The following is a 24,816-nucleotide window of genomic DNA, read 5'->3' on the forward strand; positions in this document are numbered from 1 at the left end:
ATTTACGTTATAAATAAAATATAACAGCAGTTGTGGCCAAGTAAAAATTTTAAAAGTAGCAACCCAAAACTGTGATGCTCCAAACTTTTTCATATAATAGAAATTACTTTGAATGTTTTATTCATTATAATTCTAAAGTGAATTTTCATTATGTGAAATCTTAAAATAAGCTTGTGATGATAAAAAAGTGTCTCTGGCCTTGGTAAACTGGTCTCCTAAGGAGGCACTGGCTCATTGCCAGTTGAAAAGGGAGCAATAATTCTTTTCTTTTTTCAGTTATTTGCAAGGATAAGATTAAAGCCTGGATCTGCTTCTTTATCCTCTGCCCTTTCACCTAACATACCACTGAGCTGTGGGAGCAATAACTGTTTAACAATATCCAGTTCTAAGAAAAGAAGTGTCCTTGGTTTTTTAACACTGTATATAAATTCCCTCCCTAGGCACATGATAATTTATATTACTCACATAATCAAGAATTACTCATATAATAATGCATTATCTTTTGTGGGGATAAAATGGTAAAATGGTAAAACATAGTTTGTAATGTCATATTTTTTTTTACCTTAATTCCTTGATTTATTTATGCTTTTTTTTTAAATTTTTTGTTTATTGCAGTAACATTGGTTTACAACATTGTAAAAATTTCATATTTTTTATACTTAATTCACAGTAACAATTTTAGTTCTATTGTAAAGAACTAATAAAAGTAAATATATTTTTTTTTTACGTTTTGTACTGATTTTACTTCCAAAGCACACTAAATTGCACTTTTTCCCTCTATTCTTTCAAAGTACCTATGAGGTATGTAAGGGCAGGAATTATTGATAGAAAAATTGATTAACAGAATTGGAAAGTAATTTAGCCATGATATAAAGGTAATTAGAATCCAGGGCACTTAAATCCCAGTCTAGCACTCTTTCTAATAAAATACTGCATTCATATTAAAATTTAGATTTATTCCTGCTTTGTCTAGGAACTAATGCGTTAGAAGTCGAAATATTAATAGCCTGTGACCTGATTCCAAACAGCTGATTCATTTCAACACTGGGTTTATTTGTTATCATTATTATTTTCCCTGTCATGTTGTCTTTGAAAGTATAAGTATACTTTTGGATTCTGCATGCTCAATTGTCCAGTCACTTTTTATGAGATCCATATTCCCTACTATCATCAGCAAATATCTATAACACTTTGTCTTTTAAAAGTTGTGGGACCAGCCCGGTGGCACAAGTGGTTAAGTGCGTGAGCTCCGCTTCGGCGGCCCAGGGTTCGCCGGTACGGATCCTGGAGGCGCACTGACGCAGTGCTTGGCAAGCCATGCTGTGGCAGCGTCCCATAGAAAGTGGAGGAAGCTGGGCACGGATGTTACCCCAGGGCCAGTCTTCCTCAGCAAAAAAAAAAGAGGAGGATTGGCAGATGGTAGCACCGGGCTGATCTCCTCACAAAAAGAAAAAAAATAAATAAAATAAAAAAGAAAGAAAAAAAAAAGAGAAGCTGTAGAAAAACCTAAATGATAAGTCATATTGAATAGAATTGATATTTTTATGTTATTGACGTGTTTACCTGATGCATCCACATATTGATTTGCATTTGAAGTCTTTAGTAGTATTTTGTGAGTAAAGTTACTTAACCAAAAATAAATTGGCAATATAAAAAAGAAAACAAATAAACATAACTCTTGTTCATAGGCTACAGTTGAAGCACTAAAAAAGTCAAACCTAAAGTCCCAGGCCCACAAATCATCACCCGACTTTGCACCATCTCAAAGTATATACATTCTCTGGTCATTTAAATAAGATGCCCACTGAAACTGAGCTTTTAGTGGTGTAGTCTTTTGTGAGGTGATGCGTGTAGTGAATGTGAATTCTCATTTGCCTGTGCTCTTAGTGGAATGAAATGCTTCAGAACACTTTGTACTGCTGTGTGATAAGGTTGATCTTTTGTCACTGTTTGGAGACTTTCTTTGCTCTGTGATTGTACTGAACCTACAGCACGTAGACATTTGTAGTCTGAGTAAACATGCTTCTAAATGGCACTACTGTGTTTTTAAAAGGTTCTTCTTCTAGGATGGTAATAATAGTCACAAAATGCACACAACCAACTCTTTAACTGAGCCCCACTTCCATCCATTCTCTATGTTCATGGGGTTCTGCTGGACTGTTTCTTTTGTCAGGCCGTGGTCATTTGTGCTTAAGCTCTCATAATCCAACTCCTGATAATATGACACTGCTTCTCCCAAACCAACTGGCAAAATTCTTTTGTGCAAACATTTACTAAAAAGCTGTGCTAAGAGAGGACATGTTTGTACTAATTGTTCTGCTTGGGTAAGGATGAAAGACTTAATGCATGTAAAGCACTTTGCACAGTGTCCATCACATGGTAAATACACAGTAAAATTAGCTGTGATTATTCAGGTGGATGTGGTATAAAAAAATTGTACAGTTAATCTTATTCCTTTTCAAGTCACCCAAGATCCCTAGGTACTTAAGAAAACATCCCAGTTTCTATACATTTATCTATTACAGTAGTTCCCCCTTATCCGTGGTTTCACTTTCTACAGTTTCAGTTACCCGCAGGCAACTGTGGTCCAAAAATATTAAATGGAAAATTCTAGAAATAAATAATTCATAAGTTTTAAATTGCACACTGTTCTGAGTAGTGTGATGAAATCTCACACTGTCCTGCACCATCGCACCCAGGACGTGGATCATCCCTTTGTCCAGTGTATCCACGGTGTACATGCCACACGCTCGTTAGTCACTTAGTAGCCGTCTGGGTTATCGGATCGACTGTCATGGTATCGCAGTGCTTGTGTTCAAGTCATCCTTATTTTACTTAATAATGGCCCCAAGGCGCAAGAGGAGTGATGCTGGCAATTTATGCCAAAGAGAAGCCGTAAAGTGCTTCCTTTAAGTGAAAAGGTGAAAGTTCTCAACTTAATAAGGAAAGAAAAAAAATCGTATGCTGAGGTTGCTAAGATCTACCGTAAGAACAAATCTTCTATCCGTGAAATTGCAAAGAAGAGAAAAGAAATTTGTGCTAATTTTTCTGTCACACCTCAAATATGTATGTATAGGAGAAAATATAGTATATGTAGGGTTCTGTACTATCCGTGGTTTCAGACATCCACTGGCGGTCTTGGAACATATCCCCTGCGGATAAGGGGGCACTACTGTAAATAGTTTCTGGACATACCTAACAGCCAGCTGATGTGCAATCTTATAATCTTAGAGAGAAAATAGTGGGCCAGACAGTAGAAATACTTGAACTAGCTCATTCCTCAGTTTAGCACATGCCAAAGTATTGCGAAGCAAGAGTGGACTAGTTAAGAGCATGAGCTCTTTTATAGGGGCCTTGACCTCGTCTCTAAATGTGTGTCAACAATTGTCACATGCCAAGTAACATGAGCTAAAACTGTATATACAATTATTCTCCAGCACACTCATAAATGGTCAGAATTAGTTCACATCTGAAGGGTCATTTGACCTTATATACTAGAGTCTGGTATATAAAGTCAATGTAAAAACATGGAAAAAAAAAAGAAACCAATTAAATTCTCCAGTTATCTTTAGTAGAAAAATAAGTGTAAAAGATTGGCACATTGATGTTTTACACTACCTGGTTTATTTCACTATATCACTTTGTCAAATATTTTTCTGGAATAGAATTTGATTAACCTTACATAAGAGACATAAACTGGACTCATTTTATTTTTTCACAAAGACATGTTCTCTAATTTTATTCTGATTTTCAGGGAAGGCACAATGAAGCTAGAGTAGATTTGTTTTATTTTATTTTTCCCTCACCAAAATAAGGATTCCACTAACTAAAAGGTACCATGTTCAAACCCCATGACCATAATGACCCTAGAAAGCTTTTTGTGCTTAATATAGAGGATATCTGTTTTTAAAAAATACTACATTCTTACAAGTGTAATATTCTCCCTGTAACTTTTGTTCCAGCTGTTTAAACTGACTTTGGAAGTACAATTAATAGATTTTAAAACTAATTAACTTTCACTGTTCTTTGCCTTGCTTTATTTTTTCCTTGTTTTAGATTTGGAGATAGGCATTCTTTGGCAGAGGTTATATTTCAACTTCTGCTCTGTAAAGATATGAGACATTTATGATTGAGGGATTGATTTATTTTAAAACATAAAACCTCCACTTATCATTTTATCTTCTTTAAACTAACTCCATTTCTAGTTACATTGTTTGTGGATGGACTTGTTTAGTTCTTTAAATACTAGGAACAGTTTCATCATCATCAAATATTAACTGTTCACTGAAAGCAGAGGGTGAACTTAACAAAGTTGCTGTATTTACTGAGTTAGACTGAGAGAGGATCATTTTAGAACATATTTTTTTTTTATAAAGCAATCTCAATAGTTGCATCTAGAACTTTGCCAATGCTGTTCACATCTCTGAAACACATTTTGGATGAAACAATATACTTGGTAGATATTCGGGCCAGGCAAAATAGATCTTCATTTTTAAAAGAGAAAATTTGTATCAACTTACAAACAGTAAGTTGGCCTAATTTTCAGATGCTTTTTAAAAGAATCACTTGGCTAAAAACACCACTTTATTTAAATATGCAATGCATTTGGAGTTTGGAGTTTTCTTTGGGGATTTCTCTGATACTCTAAAATACCTACAGTTTTGATAACAAGTTAGCACAAAGGTTTCAATAAGACTTTTGGTGATAAAAATCATTATCATTAACAAAATGTAAACTTAGTCCACGCCTCAAAGTATTTTAATGAGAGTCTATGTCACCAAGTAAAACTTTCTGCTTGGAAATTGCATATTGGTATTAGTTTGGTAGCTGAGTAGGAATGTAAGGAAAACGCTTATTTTAGAGTGGATACATTTGGCTCTGTTTGGGGTTTGAACATGATTTCACACTTATGAATTTAGTGAGACCTTGTAAACAACCATTTTGATACCATGATTTTAAATTTCTTTGTCTGAAAGGAGATTTACGTTTAGCCTCTAATTTCAAAATGCAGAGGTAAATCAATAACTATATCTGCCCTTTATATAATCTCTGTGTGGAGGGACATGTGGCTGGCTATAGAGATGTAATTATTTAATTTATTTTTAGCAGTATACTAAGCCCTGCAAAGATAAATTATTTAAATCTGAATAGTAATCTGTGCCTTTCTCACTTTATACTCCCCTTATGAGTTTGCAAGATATTTGTCTAAATTTAATTTAATTTAATTCTTCTTTGAAACTTTCTTTTTACTTAGAGACAGGAAATTTAATTTTGCCAAGTGAAAATCCCCAGGTTTAAGTTTAGTGTAAAACGAAGACCCTTAGGAATTGAGGAGATTGCCAGATACCTTCTTACTTCCCAAGTTTTAGTGCAGTTAAAACTCACTCGAGACCCTTAAGTCATAGAAAACTTAAGGTAACTGGCGTGGTTTCAAGGGATAGAAGTCACAATGTAGAAAAGCCCGTTAGAAAGAGAAGGCTTGAAGTTGTTATTTCAGAAGTCACCTGACTGAAGCATTCAAACAAAGGAAGAAAGCCCCAGCAGCCATTTGGAAAGATCTGACAGAACTTACAGTTTTGGCAATGGGTGTTGGGAAGATGGTTGTGGGATCTTTCTTTGCAGCAATTATAGGAAATATCTCCATCTTAGCTTTTGGAAGATCAAGTATAAGCAAAAATGTTAAATGTCGTTTCAACAGAAGATCCAATTCTTTAGAGTTCACTGTATTTTTCTATTTAGAAGAGAAATAGAAATGAAAAGTATGAAGGAAAACTAACTTGACCTATAAAATGCCATGGGGCATTGTTTGAGCTTTAGTAGGGGGGAGTTGAATTAGATCAGCATTTTCATTAGGATACTCCAATGAGATATGTTAAAAGATGTTTTATGAAAAAAGAGGGATGGTTTCTGTGATTAAACTATGTTGGGAAATGCTGAGTTAACAAAAGCAAGCAGATTTCTCTACTGTAGGATGTATGAGAGAGAATCTTTACTATGCTCTGGTGTACTGTCAGTTTCCAAGAGAGGAGTGTAGTATGTCATTTCTTACAAGTGTTAACCAGGAAACTCGGTTTTGGAGCCTCCTCTCTTGGGAATAGTGGTCTGTGGTACACACTCTGGCAAATGCTGGACTAAATGATCTCTAAGAGCCTTTCAAGCTTTACTATTTAATGTTTCCATAAACATATTGTCTATAAATATATGGACTTCCCCAGTGTAGTACAATTTCATTCTTTCTGACCTCGCTAATTCTGAATCTTTGATAATTCCAATGAAGGAGTCTGTATTCTTAATGAATAAAACATAAATTCAGGACTGTGTCTAGTAACTGATTCCTAAATGTTCACAATTGCCACTTTCGTGGTGTACATATTCTGTAATGTGGGGCTATTATAGATTGCCATAGTTCCTAAATATTTTATTCATTAGAATTAACCATGCCCCTCTACCTCTCCCTCTCTTTTAATATGAGTAATCGTGGATTGATTGAAAAACACATCTATGCAAATAAGGGCTATTCATGCCATTTTTTACGTGTTTTGAATTTGTATCTGCATAGATCTTATGTGTGCATATAGAAACATGATGCTTAAGCAGTCATTTTCCTGGGCTTTAATGGGTGACTTTCTCTTGTATTTGAGTGTTCCACAGACAGGGCTGAAGAAAACAAAGCTAACCCACCCTCCTCACCCCCTCAACACAAATAAAAACCTTAAAAACATAAAAGGCTTATCTTCCTGTAATAATTCATATGTTCAAAAAATTTGTGTAAATTTAGAGTCAGGAGTTAGGCATGGTGGTCACTCACCATGCCCTTCTTCATCCTAACCTAAAGGAGGAGCTCCGGCAGGCATCCAAGTCATTTGAATATACAGTTGCGCCACTGTGGGTGGGAAAGTGGCTGACAGGGTAGAGAGCCGTGTGAAGCTTTTGGTGGGAGGAGCCATGGAATAAAACTTGCTTTCTCCAACAGTCAACTTCCTTAAATTCCTTGCAGCTGGTCAGGTAAGCTGGGGCTGAGAATGCCTTCTGCTTTGCTCTGAGCAACTGAAGGCCTTGTAGAGCCTGGGCTGATTCCATGGAGGGGGCTGCTTATGGATTTAAGGTAAAGGGGGTAAAATGGGTTTTTGAGGATTTGGCTTTATTTAGCTCAACTCACCAGGGTGGAAGAATACATAGGAAGAGAGTTGCCAGAGAATATATTGTATGGAGCAAACTTATACTAAAAAATTATTTATTGTTTATCTGAAATTCAAATTTTATTGGGAGTCTTGTATTTTCATTTGATAAATCTGGCAACCCTAGATATGATTCTAGGCAGAAGCCCTAGCCGGGAAGAAAGGGTGCAAGCAGCTGGTGTCCTCTCTGTCCTGGTTCTAAATCGCTGTGGTAGGTGACTGGATGGAGTGTCCAGAAAAGCAAGACGAGGGAACCCTAACAGCAGATTTGACTGACTATGGGCCGGGAGATGCCCCTTTATGTTGTTTCATAACGAAGCCTACGTAGTAAGTACCTTTTTGAAGTTGCGTGATTTTGTGTGTATTTTATTTCTTGGAGTAACAAATTGAATGCCATTATTTTTTCTTTCCTTTTTTCTGTATTTTAATGACATTTTCTGTTGGCAGCTATCAACTACTTTAAAGACAGCTTCCAGGAATACTTAGCATCAGAAATGCCTTCTGACTTGTGGTAACTTGGTACCACTGTGCTTCAGTTCTCTTTGGGTTTTAATTTGATTCTGGTTGGCTGTTTTGTAAACTCTCAGAGATGATGCATTTTTCAGGAGCTTGTTATTGAACAGATATTCAGTTAATATTTTTCTATAGCCATTGAAGGTATTTTATTAGACCAGGGAGGAAAAATTGGGGAGGTGGCAGGAAGCAGATTTGGGGTGTTGGTGAGGCAGACTTGGTTTCACTCTGAACAGCAACTAAGATTTTTGGTGTTATTTGCTCTTCAAAAAATTTCAAAGAAAACTTTCAAGCTCATTCTTTGAAAATAAATGTTTAATGGGAATGCAGCTGAACATGGGTTTGAAGTACAACAGGAACATTTTTCTTGTAAGCAGTCAGCGTATGCCGTAGACGTCCACACGAAGGCCCACCCAATGTGATTATCCTAAAGCCGTGTATTCCACCTTTGTCTCAGTAGCTTCAGGGAATTTGACTTGCAGCCTGTTCAGAGAAATGCGGGGTGGGGGTGGAGCAGTTGGAGAAGGCAGTTTACTCTAAACTGACCCTCAAAATGCAGTGCTCCCCTTGGGCAGGCACAAGTGCTGATTAAATATGAATCTGCTGCGGGTTCCTTTATTCACCTCGGAGGGGCCCTATATCCTGAGGGTTCTAGTGGCCACAGACCCCTGGAATTAGACCAGGGTTTGTGTCTGCGTGCCTCATGAATTCCTGACTTTTCTGGTTCAGTTATACTGAATTACCAGGATGTCTCAGCCATGAGGGCCCCATCCACCTGAGAGTATATATTCCTAGCAAAAAAAAAATATATTATAAATTAACTGTTTTCTGGACCTGAATAGAATAACAGTTCATTAGGGACAGACAACCAGGAACAGCCTCAGAAAGGAAGGAAGAAGAAAGAACTTATGAAAGGAAATAGCAGGAGAAGCAATTAGGCTTCTAAGGCAGAATTAGTGTTATGCCCTATAAAAGAATTCTCACAAAGTTTGTTCATTCACTCAGCAAACTTTCATGCGGTGGCCACCACTCACCAGGCACAGAAACATCCCTGGAGATTCAAAGATATAGGCCTGCCTTTAGATAAGCTCAAAGTCTAATGGGGGCATAGGCATGCAAACAATTTATTCATGTACACAGTGATAAGTGCTAAGATAAAACTGAGTACAAGGTGCAGTTGGAGGCACGAAGAGGGCGAGATAGATGGGAGGGGGGTTGGGGAGATGGGTTCAGGAAAATTTTTACAGAGGAAGAGTCATTTGAACTGAAAATCTATATTGGGTAGTGAGAGTCTGGAAACTTGGCCTTCACTTTCTCTGTAAGATAAAAATGCAAGAGATGTTCCTTAAAATCTGGTTCAGCCCTAAATGTTATGTTTCTGGTAATCAAATTATCTTAGTGGGCCATTTCAGAACAATGCTGTGATTGTTGAGCCTACTCCTCCCTTCATCTTTTGGAGGTCACAATTTGAATGCTCCCTTGAGGCAGATAGGCAAGAAAGTTCTTCTGCCTCCTTCTAGCTTCTTACCTATTCGGACTTGGTGTCTGGTTTGTACCCAAGTCGTTGCTCTGTATATAAGTACATGGGATGGATTTCAAGAAAGCAGAGTTCAACAGCGTAAGGAAATGCAATGCAATGCTGACTGCAGTGGGGGAGTGTCCTTGTGGCCCTCTCCATGGGGGTCTATATTCAGCCTCACCAATTTGCCTTCAATATATTCAGGAAATGGTTTATTAAAACATTTTTTTTTAGATTTCTTGTCTGCATCTCAAATTTAAATTAAAACTTGTATGCAAGATTTTAAGGATGCTCTTTGTGCATATTTATCAGCATTCATAGATGGTACAGTATTGGAGGAGAAAATGATGCAGATGATATCCACTTTTATAAAGACAGAACTTTAAGAGGAAGAAAGTGGGAAATCTGTCATTAGTATGAGGACATCTGGCTAATACTCAGTTTATCTTAACGTTGCCTCACTTTTAGCTCTTTCAGATTGTTCCTAGCCTTTAGTAGGTCTGTGATGTAGGAACCAGGCAACCTACTACGTATGATTTGTAATTCTGAAATTACTGTTGTTTCCTCTGAGAAGCCATGTCTACGCGTGTAAGGATGTTTCACTGATACAATATAATCAATGGGAATTTTTATTTAACACGTAATCATTAAAATGGAATAACAATTTTTTTTGCATAGAACAAATCATCTGTTTGTTGCCTTTATTTAGCTTTTAACTCTTGGTAGTCTAGCAGAGCAGTGAGATGTCTTTGAAAAGGTAATCCAGTTATCATTGTATTTGAGAGAAGGTTTTTTTTTTTCCATAATTCCAAATGTGTTTGAAGAAGCAAGTCATTCTGCAAACAGCTGTTTCTGTTAAGATACAGTGACTGACAAAGGGTAATTTTCAGCTTCCTAGGGTCTTTTTCTTATTCTGAAGGATGGTAGAGCTTTCTCTCAGGAACATACAAAAGGTACATTTCACAGGGTTTTTTTTTTTTACCACCGAGTACACGGGAAGTCTTGTATCTGACAGACTCACTCTCATAACTCCCAAGACTTAGGTGGGATTTGAATCTCTACAATGCTACTTTTCTCTCTCAGTCAAAGGCTTTGTACTCATTTGTGAAAAGCCTGAAGGTAGGAAAAGGGAAATCAATTGAATTTTGGAGGTTTTATAAATGCTCTGCAACTTTTTCCTTTGCCTGTCATCAACTTTTGATGCAGATGTATTTCAGAGATTTCATTGGCCATTTTCTCCCCCTGCTGCTTTTCGGGAGCATTTTCAAAGAGAGTAGATGGAAAAGGGGAGCTGGAAAATTCATAGGTGTAGTAGCACTTATTTCAGCAGAGAATCACTTTCCTATTGAATCACTTTGCTATTTTCTTAACTCAGTAATATAGTGAAAGACCAGATGAGAATGATTTGTTTTTAAGGCCAAAGGAAATGGAAAAGAAGTGAAATTGAGGCGAGCATAAATGGGCTTGCACTCTTATCTCTTCAATGCTTCTTTAATCTTGTGTGTACACGTAGGGGTGGGAGAGAGATTTACGTGTCTTGACTAGCCTTTGCTGCTGTTTTTAGGATATAGGCAGCTCTGCTAGTGGATGGCAACTGTTTATAGGTACAACATGTGTAGAGTCGTTTAGGACATGGTCTGAAATTTGCACTGAGCACATGGCAACTCTGAATCTGTGGGTCTAGAAGGAGGGCTTGGGACACCATTGACTTCACTTGGGAAACCTGAGGGATGATCTTTTTAGACTAAGATAGTTTCTGGACTGTTATAGGCAGTGTGATAGGTAGGGTATCTTGTGGCCCATTCAGAGGTTTAGCTGGCCTAAGGAAAACATTAGGGCCTTTCTAGTCCATAGTCATTGGTTTTCCAAAGGCCAAAAACAATAGGTGATTGCATAGTGTGCAGGGCAGTCCCTCCCCTGCCTCCACCCCATCTCATCCATACATGCTTACCAAAGCCTTAATCCCCTGCAAGGACTAAAAGCAAATGTCAGCAAATGTTAAAAACAAAGTTTGCCCCCCCAAAAACTCCAATTAAACTATTTTGGCCTATAATTAAGTTTGGGCTTCTTGAAGAATGAATATTATACAGAGGAGATTTATTATCACCAAGTGTGCATATAAATGTATTATCTTGAGTTCTAAAGTCGTTTTGAAAAAACATAAGGGGCTTGGTTTTCTTTTCAAATATTATTTTCAGCAGATAACGTTGATATTAAATTATTTGGTCTCTTTATTGTTTGGCTAGAAAATGAAGATTTTTTTGGTCTTTTATATGCTTTCTTTAACATAAGCAGCAGTTTCTGGTAAGGTAGTATTGCTGTGCATTTGCGTTATTATAGAATTAAATTATGGATTCCGTCATTCAAAAGAGAATGCTTTATAAATCAAGTAAAATCTCCTAACTAAGATAAATAAGTTTTTAAAATCTGTGCTGCCTCATATTCCATACTTTAGTTTTATAGCCCAACATATGTAATTTTTGAAGTGTAATTCTCTTTTTTTTCTATTTCTGTGTACTGTTTTTGCTTTGTAAAAATGTCATCAGTTTCCCAAGAAAAGGCTTAAGAAAAGTTATTATATATAAAGGACAGTAATATAAACGCACAAAGGCAGGTAGTAATTCTTTATCTGTAGATTGGCAGGAAATGTGCCGAATACACCATGTTCTCTCTCTTCCTTCCTCCCTCCTCTTTCTGATTGTATTCAATATAAATGATGTTAAAACTCTAAATTATAACAAATGGTAAAATTCTAATATATTCCTTTTCCTTTCTTTTTTTTTTTTTTTTCTTAACTAATCTATTGTTTGGAATTCCTGAATATAAGAGACGGTCTTCATTATATAGCTTTTTTTATAGGAGGGTTACAAATCGTGTACTGTATAAATGTCTGTAGTTGTGTTTGCCACTTGTCTGGAAAAGCTATCAAGGTGGATTTGCCATCCTAAGGCAATCCTGTTCAGCAGGTGCCTAATTTGTTTTTTCGCTGCTGCTATGTAACTGTCCCAAAGCATGTGAATTGGAGCAATGGTCCTAAATGTGAGGAAAAATAGTGTAAGGGGAGGGAAGGTCAGGAGTAAGTTATTTAGACCTGGTTAAGGGGTAGAGATTTCCAGATGCAGTTACAGTTAGTGATAAAAAGAACTGAGATTCAGAAGAGGAGTCAGAGGCAGAGATATAGATTTAAGATCTGAGCAATTGCTGTGATAGGTGAAACTTTACAAGAACTTCATTTCTCCAGGGAAGAGATTAGAGAGGAGACCAGAGGATTTAGGACTGAACCTTGGGGAAATCTTTAATGTTAGGATGTGGGAGGAGGAAGAGAAACCCAAAGTATAAACTAGCAGGCTTGGCGGTGGAAGCCACCAAGTATCACTGCTTCCCCCAGGCTGTTAATTCTGAGCCATATAACCTCAGTTGTGCTGGGTGGAGGGTGAAGAATCTAGGGACAAAAATCCTTGTGACTTTGCCTTGGTGCATGTTGTGGTAGGTGTAAAAAGAAGCTTATATTTTCTCGTAGGGGACACATTAACAGGGAAAAAAAAACATTACTGTGATTTTTAGCACATATAACAATTTCCCTACAGTCGTTATATGTGCTGAAATTATGTAGCTATTCCTGGCCTGCTTTTATGAATTCAGGAAGATTGACCTAATACCTAATTCTCAACTCTTACTACCAATAAATTCTTCCTTTTCCAGGATTTGCAGAGAATTGTAAAGGTACATTGATACTAAGATATTATTTGATTTTCTAAATCATTAAATTAGATAAATTGCTCAATGAGAGAAACAAAAAGACAAACCTGACAGAAAACAGTAGTGGCCCCTTTAATTTCTCAAGCTATGTTTTAAGTTATACTCAGCTTCTCGCCAGGGGAGGTAAAATAATAGAGCCTCCTCATCCCAGTGATCTAATATTTAAAAGAGCAGTTGCAGTGCATCTAGTTTTGCATTGTTAGGGAAGGTTAATGTCTCCTCTACCCTTCTAAGTTCTTCTGGCTTATCTAAGAATTAAATTGACATGAGACAGATTAACAGGAGAAAATAAAATTTAATGATGTGCCTATGGGAATCCCAAATATATGAGGTTTCCTGACAGTCAGGCAATTGAGTTTTATATGCCATCCTGAGCTAAGGAGAAGGGGGCAAGTGTCTGGGAGTTCAAAGGGAAGGAAGGCAATGCACAGCAAGAATGAAAAGGATAAATGTTTAGTAAATAAATGTTTGCTGGGGACATCTAGAAACAATGGGACACAGAGAAGACTTTGATCAAACAGGCCTTGGTAAGTTTTCCCCAGTCTACCACACCTAGCTCATATTCTTTGTAGAGATCTCTGGTGATAGCTCTTCTTCCTGGAACAGGCCCTTTATCTGAATTCTTTTAGGCAGTTAAGGGGGAAGTAAAAGAAAAACTTCCTCATGCCAAAGAGACACATTTTGGGGTGGCAGATTTTTCTCTAGCATTTTATGTAGCTCTATAAAGTTTAGAAGGACGCACCTTGATGCTCAGTGAAACCATAGAAATGCTTTAATAACAAGATAACTAAATATGGAGAAGTGATGGTGTAAAACGTTCAGGCATCATAAATAAGGAAAATTTATAGCATGTGTTGAAAACACTTGATGAACTAACTCATTTTCTCCTAGGAATTCAAGTGGCCTAGCAACTTGCACTCTTGGGTTTAAAAAAAAAAGTTGTCTTTTTTCTCTACCTCTTCCTCCAATAAGCTCATGCACTGTAAAGAATTTTAGCCTCTGTGGGAAGAAGAATTACTTGCAGTTTTGCTTGTCTTAAAAGGATTATGGTGAACCTAAAAGGATTATTGGTGCAAATGAGAGAATCATTAGCTGCTCTGTGTAGTGCTCATGAGTTAAAAAAATACAACAACAGGTCACATTTGACAATGTGATAAATACCTGTCCAGTGACATCCTTTGCTACCATAGAGTAAACACCATAATTAGCAGCCATGTCAGCATTTAGGCAACACTAAAGGCATGTTTGATTCCACAGGACTGACATATTGTCCTGTCTGGAAGGGCCTAAACCATCAATAAAACATTCAAATAGCTGAGACTCCAAAATACACTTTGGTCTCAATCATTCAAGTGATCTAGGGCCATTGCCTCTGGAACCTAAAGAACAGAATCTCAGTGGATTTCAGGATGTTTCTCACATTGTATGGATTCAGGCAAAAGAACTTTAGAGCTAAAATTGTCCAGAATAATGGATCTAAAATTTATGAGATATATTTATATGAATATAGTTATTTAACATTTTCCCTCAATGTTCTCGATTGTTTGTATATGTAGATCCAAATCCTGAATCTTATTTAACATGATTTTATACCTCATGTTGAAAAATTTTATTTAAATCTGTGCTGTTATGATGATATCATACTATTCCTAACATTTTATATTTTAAACATAATTTGATGTATATCAAAGTAGAGCAGAGCAAACTGGCTAAGAGAATGAGTTCTGGAATCAGACGAACTGGGTTTTAGTTCTGCTTTTGTCTCTTTTTAGCTGCGTGAGCTTCTCTTACTCTCAGTTTCGTCATCCGGAAGATGAAGGTTATAAGAGTATCAACCTTAGAGGGTTGGTATGAAGATTAAATAAGTTAATTCATGTAAAGTACTAATTACAGTACTTGGCAGATACTAAGAACTCGATACAGAAACTTTTCTTATTTTCTTAGCCATACTAGATTTTTAGAAATATTAATGGAAATTTGTCTAATTCTTCCTTTTTAGGGTCGGTGTGCTAGAGAGAACTGCAAGTACCTTCACCCTCCTCCACACTTAAAAACACAGCTGGAAATTAATGGACGGAACAATCTGATTCAACAAAAGACTGCTGCAGCCATGTTCGCCCAGCAGATGCAATATATGCTCCAAAATGCTCAAATGTCATCACTTGTAAGTCATAGCTTTGTCTTTGAAAAAATGTGTTTAGGTGTCTTTTTTTTTTAAGAATATATATCTAGGGCCGGCCCCGTGGCTTAGTGGTTAAGTGAGCGCGCTCCACTGCTGGCGACCCGGGTTCGGATCCCGGGCGCGCACCGGCGCGCTGCTTCTCCGGCCATGCTGAGGCTGCGTCCCACATACAGCAACTAGAAGGATGTGCAGCTATGACACACAACTATCTACTGGGGCTTTGGGGGGAAAAAATAAATAAATAAAATCTTTAAAAAAAAAAAAAAAAAAGAATATATATCTAGGGGCCGGCCCGGTGGCATAGCGGTTAAGTGTGCGCACTCTGCTTCGGTGGCCCGGTGTTCGCATGTTCGGATCCCGGGCACAGACCAACGCACTGCTTGTCAAGCCATGCTGTGGCAGGCGTCCCATATAAAGTAGAGGAAGATGGGCACGGTTGTTAGCCCAGGGCCAATCTTCGTCAGTGAAAAGAGAGGAGGATTGGCAACACATGTTAGCTCAGGGCTAATCTTAAAAAAAAAAAAAAGAATATATATATCTACATTGGAATAACCTTGCAGGGCCTTTGGGACGTCAGTTACAGAAGGATTTAGGATGCAAGCTACTATATTAATTGACACTACAAAGCTGTTCAGCATGTGAAGGGAGCAATCAGGTGTGTTGCATTTAAAACCTGGGTTGCGTTTAAGCACAAATTCAGTTTATAGAAGAATATTAATAAAGGAGCAGGGGCATTTTAAGATGAGGAGAAGGGTTGATTATTATTACATGTAAACCTATGAATTCTAGGATGTTAATTCAAACAAATTTCCTTGCTCTTTGATGGTGGTTGTGTTGTTACTTTTTAATAGGCTTTTTATTTTGAAATAATTTTAGATTTAAAGTTGCAAAGATAGTACAGAGAGTTCCCATATTACCCCTCACCCAGTGTCCCCCACTGTTAATATCTTATATTTCCATGGTATATTTTTCAAAACTATGAAACTGACATTTACACATTACTGTTAACTAAACTTCAGACTTTAATCAGGTTTCACCAGTTTTTCCATTGGTGTACTTCTTCTGTTCCAGTGTCCATCCAGGGCACTACAGTGCATTTATTTGAATTCTGTCTCCCCTCTCTCCTCTGCTCTGTGGCTGTTGCTCAGTCTTTCCCTGTTTCCCATGACCTTGACAGTCTTGCAGAGCACTGGCCAGGTATTTGATGGTAGTTTTAACTTAACCTAGCCGTAGAGTTTCCCTTCACAGAAATGAATAAGATTATGGTGTCATTCTAGACCAGTGTCTAGTATTTTTGTGGATCAGTGAATTTAAATGGATCCTTTAAAAAGTAATTTTGTCCTATTGAGAATTCATCTTGTCCTGATACCTTAAAATATAAAGTTGCAATTTGGTCTTGGACCTTTCAGGGGGAATTGGAAACTGTCCCTTTTCTACTGAGTTCTTCCAGGTCTCAAAATTGGTTCAGTGGTGTCTCTTTCTAATTCCAGGAATGGTCTAATTCCTTTAAACTATTATTGAGATACTAATTTGACAGGGTTACATTATTTTTATTTGTTACTCATTTCATCAGTGATTATGCAATAAACACACTGAAAGCTGAATAGTGTATATATTATTCAGATGAAATAAAAATGTGGGAGTAGGTCGGTCTGCTCTCAGCAAAACCTCTCCCATTATAAAGTTGATTCTCAGAATTCAAGGAGATCTCTGTAGATAAAGCACCCCTTAACTGGTACATCTTTATAGATACTGCAAAATCAGGTGGTGGGGGCATTGATGAGTCACTAAAATTTTGCCCCCTGATACTCTTTTTCCAGAATGTCCAGACAAATTTAAGTAAAATAAATAGATTTCATGTCCTATACTATTAGTTTGCCAAAAACATTTGCCTTGGAACTCAGTGCTGATTAATTGCCTTATAAATTAGTTCCCAGAAGGTCACCAGTGAGCTCCTCAGAGCGCCTCTTTGACCTTTAGTAATACTTAACGTAGTTGAACGCCTTCTTCAAACTCTTGCCTGGGGTTTCACACACTGAAGTATTTCGGTTCCTCCCTACTTCTAAAGGGATAGGGAAGAGAAAGTCTTCTAGAAACTGAGAATAGTATGAACAAAGCCACAGAGAAATGAATGTGCTTGGTGAGTCCAGAAAATGCAACTAGATGAGTAATAAAGCAAGGGAGATTTTCACCCACTGTTAGCTACTCTCAGCCTCTCATGGGATGTTCCAATTTCAGACTGAGCAGAGAATAGACAACAGATTTTACCATACACCTGAGCCCAGCTTTTCCTATAGACCTGGAGCATATATCTTTTCCTAGGTCAAGGGACAACATCGGGGCACCAATCAAATTCCCTGTTTCAGAGGATCGGAGAGCAAGGCCTGGGCTAAAATAGGGGTCAAGACAGAAGGCTGACTATTCATCTTCTATTCAGCTTCCCGTAGAGTCTCTCCATTCTAAGTCTCAACCCTTTGTGCATCATTGATCATGCTGGCTCTCACTGGAGAATAGGGAATGGGTTTTTTAGAGACTGATGAGAGATCCATTGAGTTTTCAGGCCTCTTGTGCTTTCTAATTTGATTCTCCATGCTTTCTAGAATAGAATACATTTCCTTCTTTTCTTCAATGAGGGTGATTTCAGATTTCAGGCTACAGAACATGACTGATACGACTCACAGGAGTACAATTTATTCTCTAGCACATCACGAAATACAAAACATTGCTTAGAAGACCCCAGGGAACAATTGGAAATTGCTTTTCTACCTTGTAGATTATTTAACAATGGTTGTTGTGATGTGATAAACTGATAAAAGATTAATTTCTACAGTTACTTTGTGTACAAGAAAACTAACCCTGAGATGTTTGATATGATCCTCTTTTGTGATCTTGAAAGCTGCTTTGTACGCGTGTTGTAACTGAGCTAGTGTGAGCCATTTTAAGTGACATTTACCAGTCTGATTTGAAAGAAATGTTCTTTATTATGGATCTTGATATTGCTATAGAAATAACATATGATTTTGCTGAATTTCTCTGGTACTTACTCTCTCTAAACAACTCTCTATCCCTTTTAACCACCCCTCCACCCAATAATCTGATTCTTTTCTCTAAAATAGTCAAGGTTTTGTTTACATTTCCAGTCCAGATGTTTGTATGATTGCATATTAAGACCCATTTGGTATCACTGGCTTGAACTTCAGGTCTTTCCACAAAGTATGCTTTGATCTGTTTCTAGGATACCAGAAAAGTATATCTGCTTTTGGAAAACTGAGTATGGTTTGTTTATTATAAGCCCCCAGAAAAAGAGAATGTCAACCTAAATGGGATGGTAGCTGGAGAACAGATTCTGTTCAGTGTGACTGAACAATGAATAAAAGCCACACCTAGTCAATTTGGGTAGAATGCTTGCTATAGCAGGCAAGTTTTGTTCACTGTATTTAACAGGTCTGAATTGACATTTGCTGGTATAAAATTCCACCTCTGAAAGCTTTTGTTAGCTTTATTGAGGAAATTTAGCAAGTGAGACAAAGGGTGTGGCTCCCTAGTATTTTTCAATGCAGTTTAAGAGAGAGTTTCTGATGTTCATAGAAAAAAATTAGAAGTTTAAGAACTCCCCTTGGCATGATTAGGAGGCAAACATGAGCACTGTAGAAGAATTTTAGGAAAAGTAGTCACACTGGATTACTCACAAGCAAAGCTAATGTTTTAAAATTTCAATTTCACAGCTAGAAATTTTCATTGTAGGGAGGAAGGATTGTCACTGCTTGGTGGTATGTATGTATGTATAAAGTTGATATGACGTTATAAGGCTATTAACATATTTTTGATTTAGACATTTTGCATAATCTAGACCTGTCCATAGCTAGTCAATTCCTTTAGTTTCTCTCTTTGAATGTGGTGATTCACGTGGAAGCAGTTCTTTACACACAGGTGAACTTGGCCCAGTCGAGTGTATTCACCTGATGATTTATATAGAGGTTATTGGCTCAGCCCATTTGGCTCAGCCATTGGGGTGTGCCAAATCCTCTGGTCTGCTGTATGTATTTCACAGCTTGCGTTCCTGTGGCCAAGTTATGATGTTCCAAACCACGGAAGCTGTGAACATGGGTTTCACTCTAGGCTTTTCCTTTATCTCAGATAGAATCATCTGAGGTCTGTCTGGACCCTCCGCATTTCTAACATATTTTTATAATTCTATTTACCAAATACATTTATCATAAACAAGCTTGTATTTTTAGCTGACATTAATATAGTAAGAGTGAAGGTGATGTAGCACTTCAGAACCAAAAGGGGAAAATATAGGCAGTTCCAGTAGATAGGGGGATGGGAGATATACTAATGAATGAATAATATCATTATTTTTAGACTGCATTGCTTTTAATGTTTTCTTTCTTTTATTAAATAGGAGCTATAAGGTATTGCAATAGTCCCCCCTATCCTTGGGGGATACGTTCCAAGACCCCCAGTGGATGCTTGAAACTGCGGATAGTACCCCACCCTATATATACTATGTTTTTTCATATACATACGTGTTTGAGGTGTGACAGCAAAACTGGCACGAATTTCTTTTTCCTTCTTCCCAATTTCACGGATAGAAGATTCATTCTTACCGTAGATCTTAGCAACCTCAACATACAATCTTTTTCCTTTCCTTATTAAGTTGAGAGCTTTCACCTTTTCACTTAAAGGAGGTACTTTACTGCTTCTCTTTGACATATCTGAATTGCTAGCATCACTCCTCTTGCACTTTGGGGACATTATTAAGTAAAATAAGGGTGACTTGAACATGAGCACTGTGATACCACAACAGTCGATCTGATAACCCAGAGGGCTACTAAGTGACTGACTACCAGGTGAGTAGTGTATACAGCGTGGATCCATTGGACAAAGGGGTGATTCACGTTGTGGGCGGGATGGAGCAGGATGATGTGAGATTTTATCATGCTACTCAGAACAGTGCGTGATTTAAAACTTATGAATTGTTTATTTCTGGAATTTTCCATTTAATATTTTTGGAACGCATTGAACTGAAACCTCGGAAAGTGAAATCATGGGTAAGGGGAGACTACTGTATGTTGCTCTTTGAAACTTTGGGCTAGGACAGTTTTAAGTGAATAGAAGTAAAATTGCAAAATATTTATTTACTTTTTAATTTTTGAAAATGGTAAGTAGTTAGATGATTTAGTTTGTTGTTAGTGCCATTGAGAAGATTCTGACACCTAGCGGCCCTGTGTACAGCAGAGCTGAGCAGAACCCTGCCCAGTCTTTTTGCACCATCCTCTCATCTTCCAGCGTTATGTCAGACAATGCTCTGCAGCTGTTCATAGGGTTTTTATGCCCAGTTTTTTCGGAAGTGGGTGGCCAGGTCCTTCTTCCTAGGCTGTCTTAGTCTGGAAGCTGCGCTGAAGCCTGTCCACCATGGGTCATCCTGCTGGTATTTGAAATACTGGTGGTGGTTCCCTGACCAGGAAATGAACCCGGGCCCCAGTGGTGAGAGTGCCAAATCTTAACCACTAGACCATCAGGGCTGGCTAAGTGATTCAGTAGTTATAGACAAAAGGATAGTATCCTTCCCTCACCAAAATACATTATACATTTTGCATATTCACGTCAGAGTTACAGTTTTTCTAGTTCACATTAACTTTATTGAGAAATATTTATGCTGTCTCCATATTGTCATGGCTCTCCTATTAAAAATTATCATGAAAAAGGTGGGCACGACATTTTGTAGATTTCATGGAAAAGAAAACTTTCCATATTCTAGATTACCAGTCCCATGGTCAGTACAGAAATTATAGTGTATTTTAATGAAGGTTCTTCAAGTGGATTTCTTAGTTGACCTACTCGAGAAATGATAAATGATATTTAGCTCTTTCATCTTGATGTGGTGACTTTAAATATTTTGTAAAGTAATTTTTGCAAAATGTTCAAGTCAGTAGATGACATGCAATTTGTAATTATGAGGTTAATATGCTCTTAATATAATTATGACTGTTATTATCCTGTAAAGTTCCACATTGGCTAAGGTTGACCAAATCACATCACAGGAGTGCCGGAAGTAATACCACGCTATGAGCCCAAAATTTCATCTGGATTTTACTACATTTTTGAAAAGATTAGACAAAATTTTACTTTTAGGTATAGCAACTGAAACCTAACATTATTTATGTGTTTCAACAAGTTGTTCCCAGGGGTAGACTTACCCTGAGGTTAGTGAAGGTTCAGGGCCCCTCATTTGCACAGTCTCCTTCCAACCTTCAGGGCCCCTCATTTGCACAGTCTCCTTCCAAGGCCCTGGGAGGAGCCCCAGCAATGAGTTTACAATGTTTGTAAAATTTGCAAAATATATTTCTGTATTCTTTGTTCTTAAGGCTCCCCTCCCCCACCCAACTGCCTAAGCTTTAGGCCCCACAGATCTGGATTCACTCCTGATTGCAATTACTGATCCAAAGTAGCAAAGTTATTCAGGTCCTATACCGAGGCTGTGTATGTCACACAGCTTAAAGCTCCTTTTATAGTAAAACAAATGAAATCACACCAGCAGTAGATTTGCTGCCTTGCCCCAACTCTGTTAATATGCAATGTGAAATCTATTTTTTCAAAAGTTAAACGAAAATGCTACGCTTTTGCAGCCAGAGGGCATTTGTACATGATATCTTTTACAGTGTCCAGTTTCTTTGATAGTAACTAATCTCAACATTCTTCCTTTATCCTCCCTCATATATTCCCATGGGGTAAATTAAACGTAATCTCATCTCAGCCCATTTTGTGTCCTTCTCTGGGGCTGGTTAGCTCAATGGGTTAGAGCCTAGTGCTAATGAGACTATGTGGGCCTGTTAGCTTCTCTGTTCTTGGTCACAGTCTGAGCTACAGCCAGCTACCTCAAAATTTCTTGCTGTTGATCAAGAGTGAGATGAAGGCAGGAATTTTAGTGGGCTCTATGAAAATCTTTTTCACTGATGGAAGATAAGCAAAACAACAACAGCAACAATAAATAAAACCAATGCTTGACAATCTCAGCTATAGTGGATGATTTTTTTTCTTAACAAAACCATCCCCTTGCTCAGATCAATATAGTTTGATAGTTTGTCACAGAAAGGGCCACCAGGAGAGCTAGTGTAAAGCCTGTGGTTACCCCCCAGACCTGATAATAATCTTAAGGTTAAACTGGTCCCCCAAACAATCCTAACTTGCCTTAATGTCTTTTATGGATCTATTAAATACTTTAAACTCTTTTTTGCCTAGTCTCCTCTCTTAAACCATTCTGTGGATGCCAGTCATATTAACAATTTGCTAGTCCCCTGGAATCACACATTTTGTAATAAGAAGTTGCATATTTTGGTCTATAATATCACTAAACCGTTTTTTCAGCACCTCTTCTGGTACTGATGATTTAGCCACTCCAATTAAAAAAATGCATACATACATATGTGTGTATGTGTGTGCACGCACATGCATGTGTGAGTGTGTATAAAATAGCTTGTGCTTCTCATACTGTTTGATCTAGCATTTCACATCTATATCAAAAGACCGTTTGGGAGTGGCCTTCTGCTTAAAGTGTTCCTCAGTAGAGAGCAAAACTGATAGATTTCTTCAGTCTCTCTGCCACTACTTTTGATCTCTGAGTGTTTTTTTTGTACTGTGATATTTGAATTGGATTTTTCTGAATGGCAAACCTAAAAGGAATTAACGGCTTAGAAATCCTTTTTCTTTCAATTCAGTAAATATTTATTGAGCTCTACTCTGTGCCAGGCATTTAAAAGGGTTAAGAGGTGGATAAAGAGATTAACTAGAAACAGTCTCTACCCTCTAGGAATGTATGATCTAACAATAGCAAGATAGTGAATTAATGTTTTTGTGATCCCCTTAATTTCTGATTTGTCCCTGATCCTCTGTATTTTTATATTTTTGGGCTTTTCTTTTTTTCTCCATAGAGTTCTCTATCAACCATGAAAGGTTTCGTTTTGATTTGTGTTGTTGTTTTGGTGGTGGTAGTGTTTGCTTGTTGAACTTCTGATAATTGTAACTCTTAGCATCCATTTATCCTGGACTTGCATTAAGATGTTTCTAGTCTCCAGGCTTCCTGTGGGTTCTTTGCTTTCGTCAGCTCTTGACATTCCCCGCCCCCCATACCCATATTTTCTTTCATACCGTTTGTTAAAATTGGGTAACCACTTGATTTGTCTTATACTTTTCCTTTCCTAGTGGAATACTAAAGTTAGTTGAATTGTCATTATTATTACATGGTGGTTCACTGACAAATAATTTTTACATTAGTTCTTGTTCACTTCTCAGGAACAAAGTCAAAATGGCCTTGCCCATATAATGAAGAAGTCATTTACCCTCCTGCTAGATTCTTACCTGTAGGAATCACCTGGTGTTATGCTAATCTGTGTTGAGGTACTCCATTATAACTCCCGGCCTGCTTTGCATCTTCTCCTCCACCAAATACAGGCAGATCCAAACCATGATATACCCTCTCTTGCATGCTATAGTTTACACCTTTTATACCCATAATAATCTATTGATCTTTTGTGTAACTGCGTACCTTCAATGCTTCCTCTTACTTGGAGACTTCTGTGATTAATAAGGTCAGAAAAGCCAGGTCTAGGTGAGGACAACTAGTCACTTTTGACCCTTGAACTTATTTTTTTTTTTTTTCCTTAGTTCTCTTGGGCCACCGTGACTTATTCATTAACAAGTATGGTTAGCACATAAACACCACTATCAGCTTGCGTCTGTTTATAAAGTTAACTCCCAATTACTGAGGGACCAATTAACTAGTCTGGAGGTTATGTGGGCCTCCTGCAGGGTGCCTTTTGGCTACTTCAGTTTCCACAGAATATCACTCAAAGAGTGTGGAGATGACCAAGCAAAACCTGTGAAACAAAGATTATTCAGTTGTCATCCATGTGAACAGATAGTAAAGTCTGATGGAAACTAAAATTATACATTTCAATGTGTTTTGGGATTATCTAAGGATAGAAATATGCATGGTAACAGTGAAAGGGGCTTCCTTTTATACTATATAAATTCTTGTAAATGAGCAATAAAATTAAGGTATTATGAGTGCCAGTAAAAGTTGAGTGCTACTTTTCTAGTATTAAAATCAAGTCAACAAACTGTTACCAAATGTTTACCATCCTATAAAAGAAAATGTTTAGTAATCTACCTTTAGACAGGAGCTCAGAGAGGGAAGGCCTCAGTTATTAGGTTGACTTCAGGCCAGGATTAGGAGAAGTGGCTTCACGTATTTTGCATTCATCTAACAATAATTGTAACTGACCTTGGATATTATTACAGTAACTACAGATATATCTAGGCTGTTGGGGAAACACAAACATTGATTTAGCATAACATTTAATTTTTATTTCTTTATACTAGCTTGAGGAATAACCCATTTTAAGTAATAAGTCAATGTTCCCAAAATGTATGTGTAAACTAGACAATTTATTTGAGGCATAGTTTTTCATTGAATTGTATTATTATTCAAAGGTGCTTCAGAATCTTTTAAGACCAATATGTGGTGTCTCCTAAAATTTTACCTTCACAAGATTCCATCTATCTCCCCATTCTTAGTCACGGAGTAGTTATTGTTCTATAAACAAATAGTTAACCCTAATTTTAGTAACTAAAAGGACATTTTAGTGAATACTTTAGTATTG

The 24,816-nt window shown here is 37.4% G+C and overlaps 1 protein-coding gene across 6 annotated transcripts in view; it reads left to right on the top strand.

The window, feature by feature from the left end:
- The window catches only part of MBNL3 (muscleblind like splicing regulator 3), a 118,220-nt gene that overhangs the window by 69,859 nt on the left and 23,545 nt on the right, over positions 1–24,816 (top strand). For 4 of the 6 annotated variants that reach the window (XM_087426439.1, XM_014792776.2, XM_004437270.3 and 1 more), the window contains exon 3: positions 14,969–15,133. In XM_087426439.1, coding sequence (XP_087282565.1) covers positions 14,969–15,133 — 165 coding nt within the window. Of the gene's footprint in view, positions 1–7,023; positions 7,106–7,132; positions 7,506–14,968; positions 15,134–24,816 lie in introns of those variants that run through there. The other 2 variants (XM_014792779.2, XM_087426441.1) reach the window with 2 other exon arrangements.

The sequence above is a fragment of the Ceratotherium simum genome, chromosome X (assembly GCF_057802395.1).
Source record: "Ceratotherium simum simum isolate JZ-2026a chromosome X, ASM5780239v1, whole genome shotgun sequence".
Lineage (NCBI taxonomy): Eukaryota > Metazoa > Chordata > Mammalia > Perissodactyla > Rhinocerotidae > Ceratotherium > Ceratotherium simum.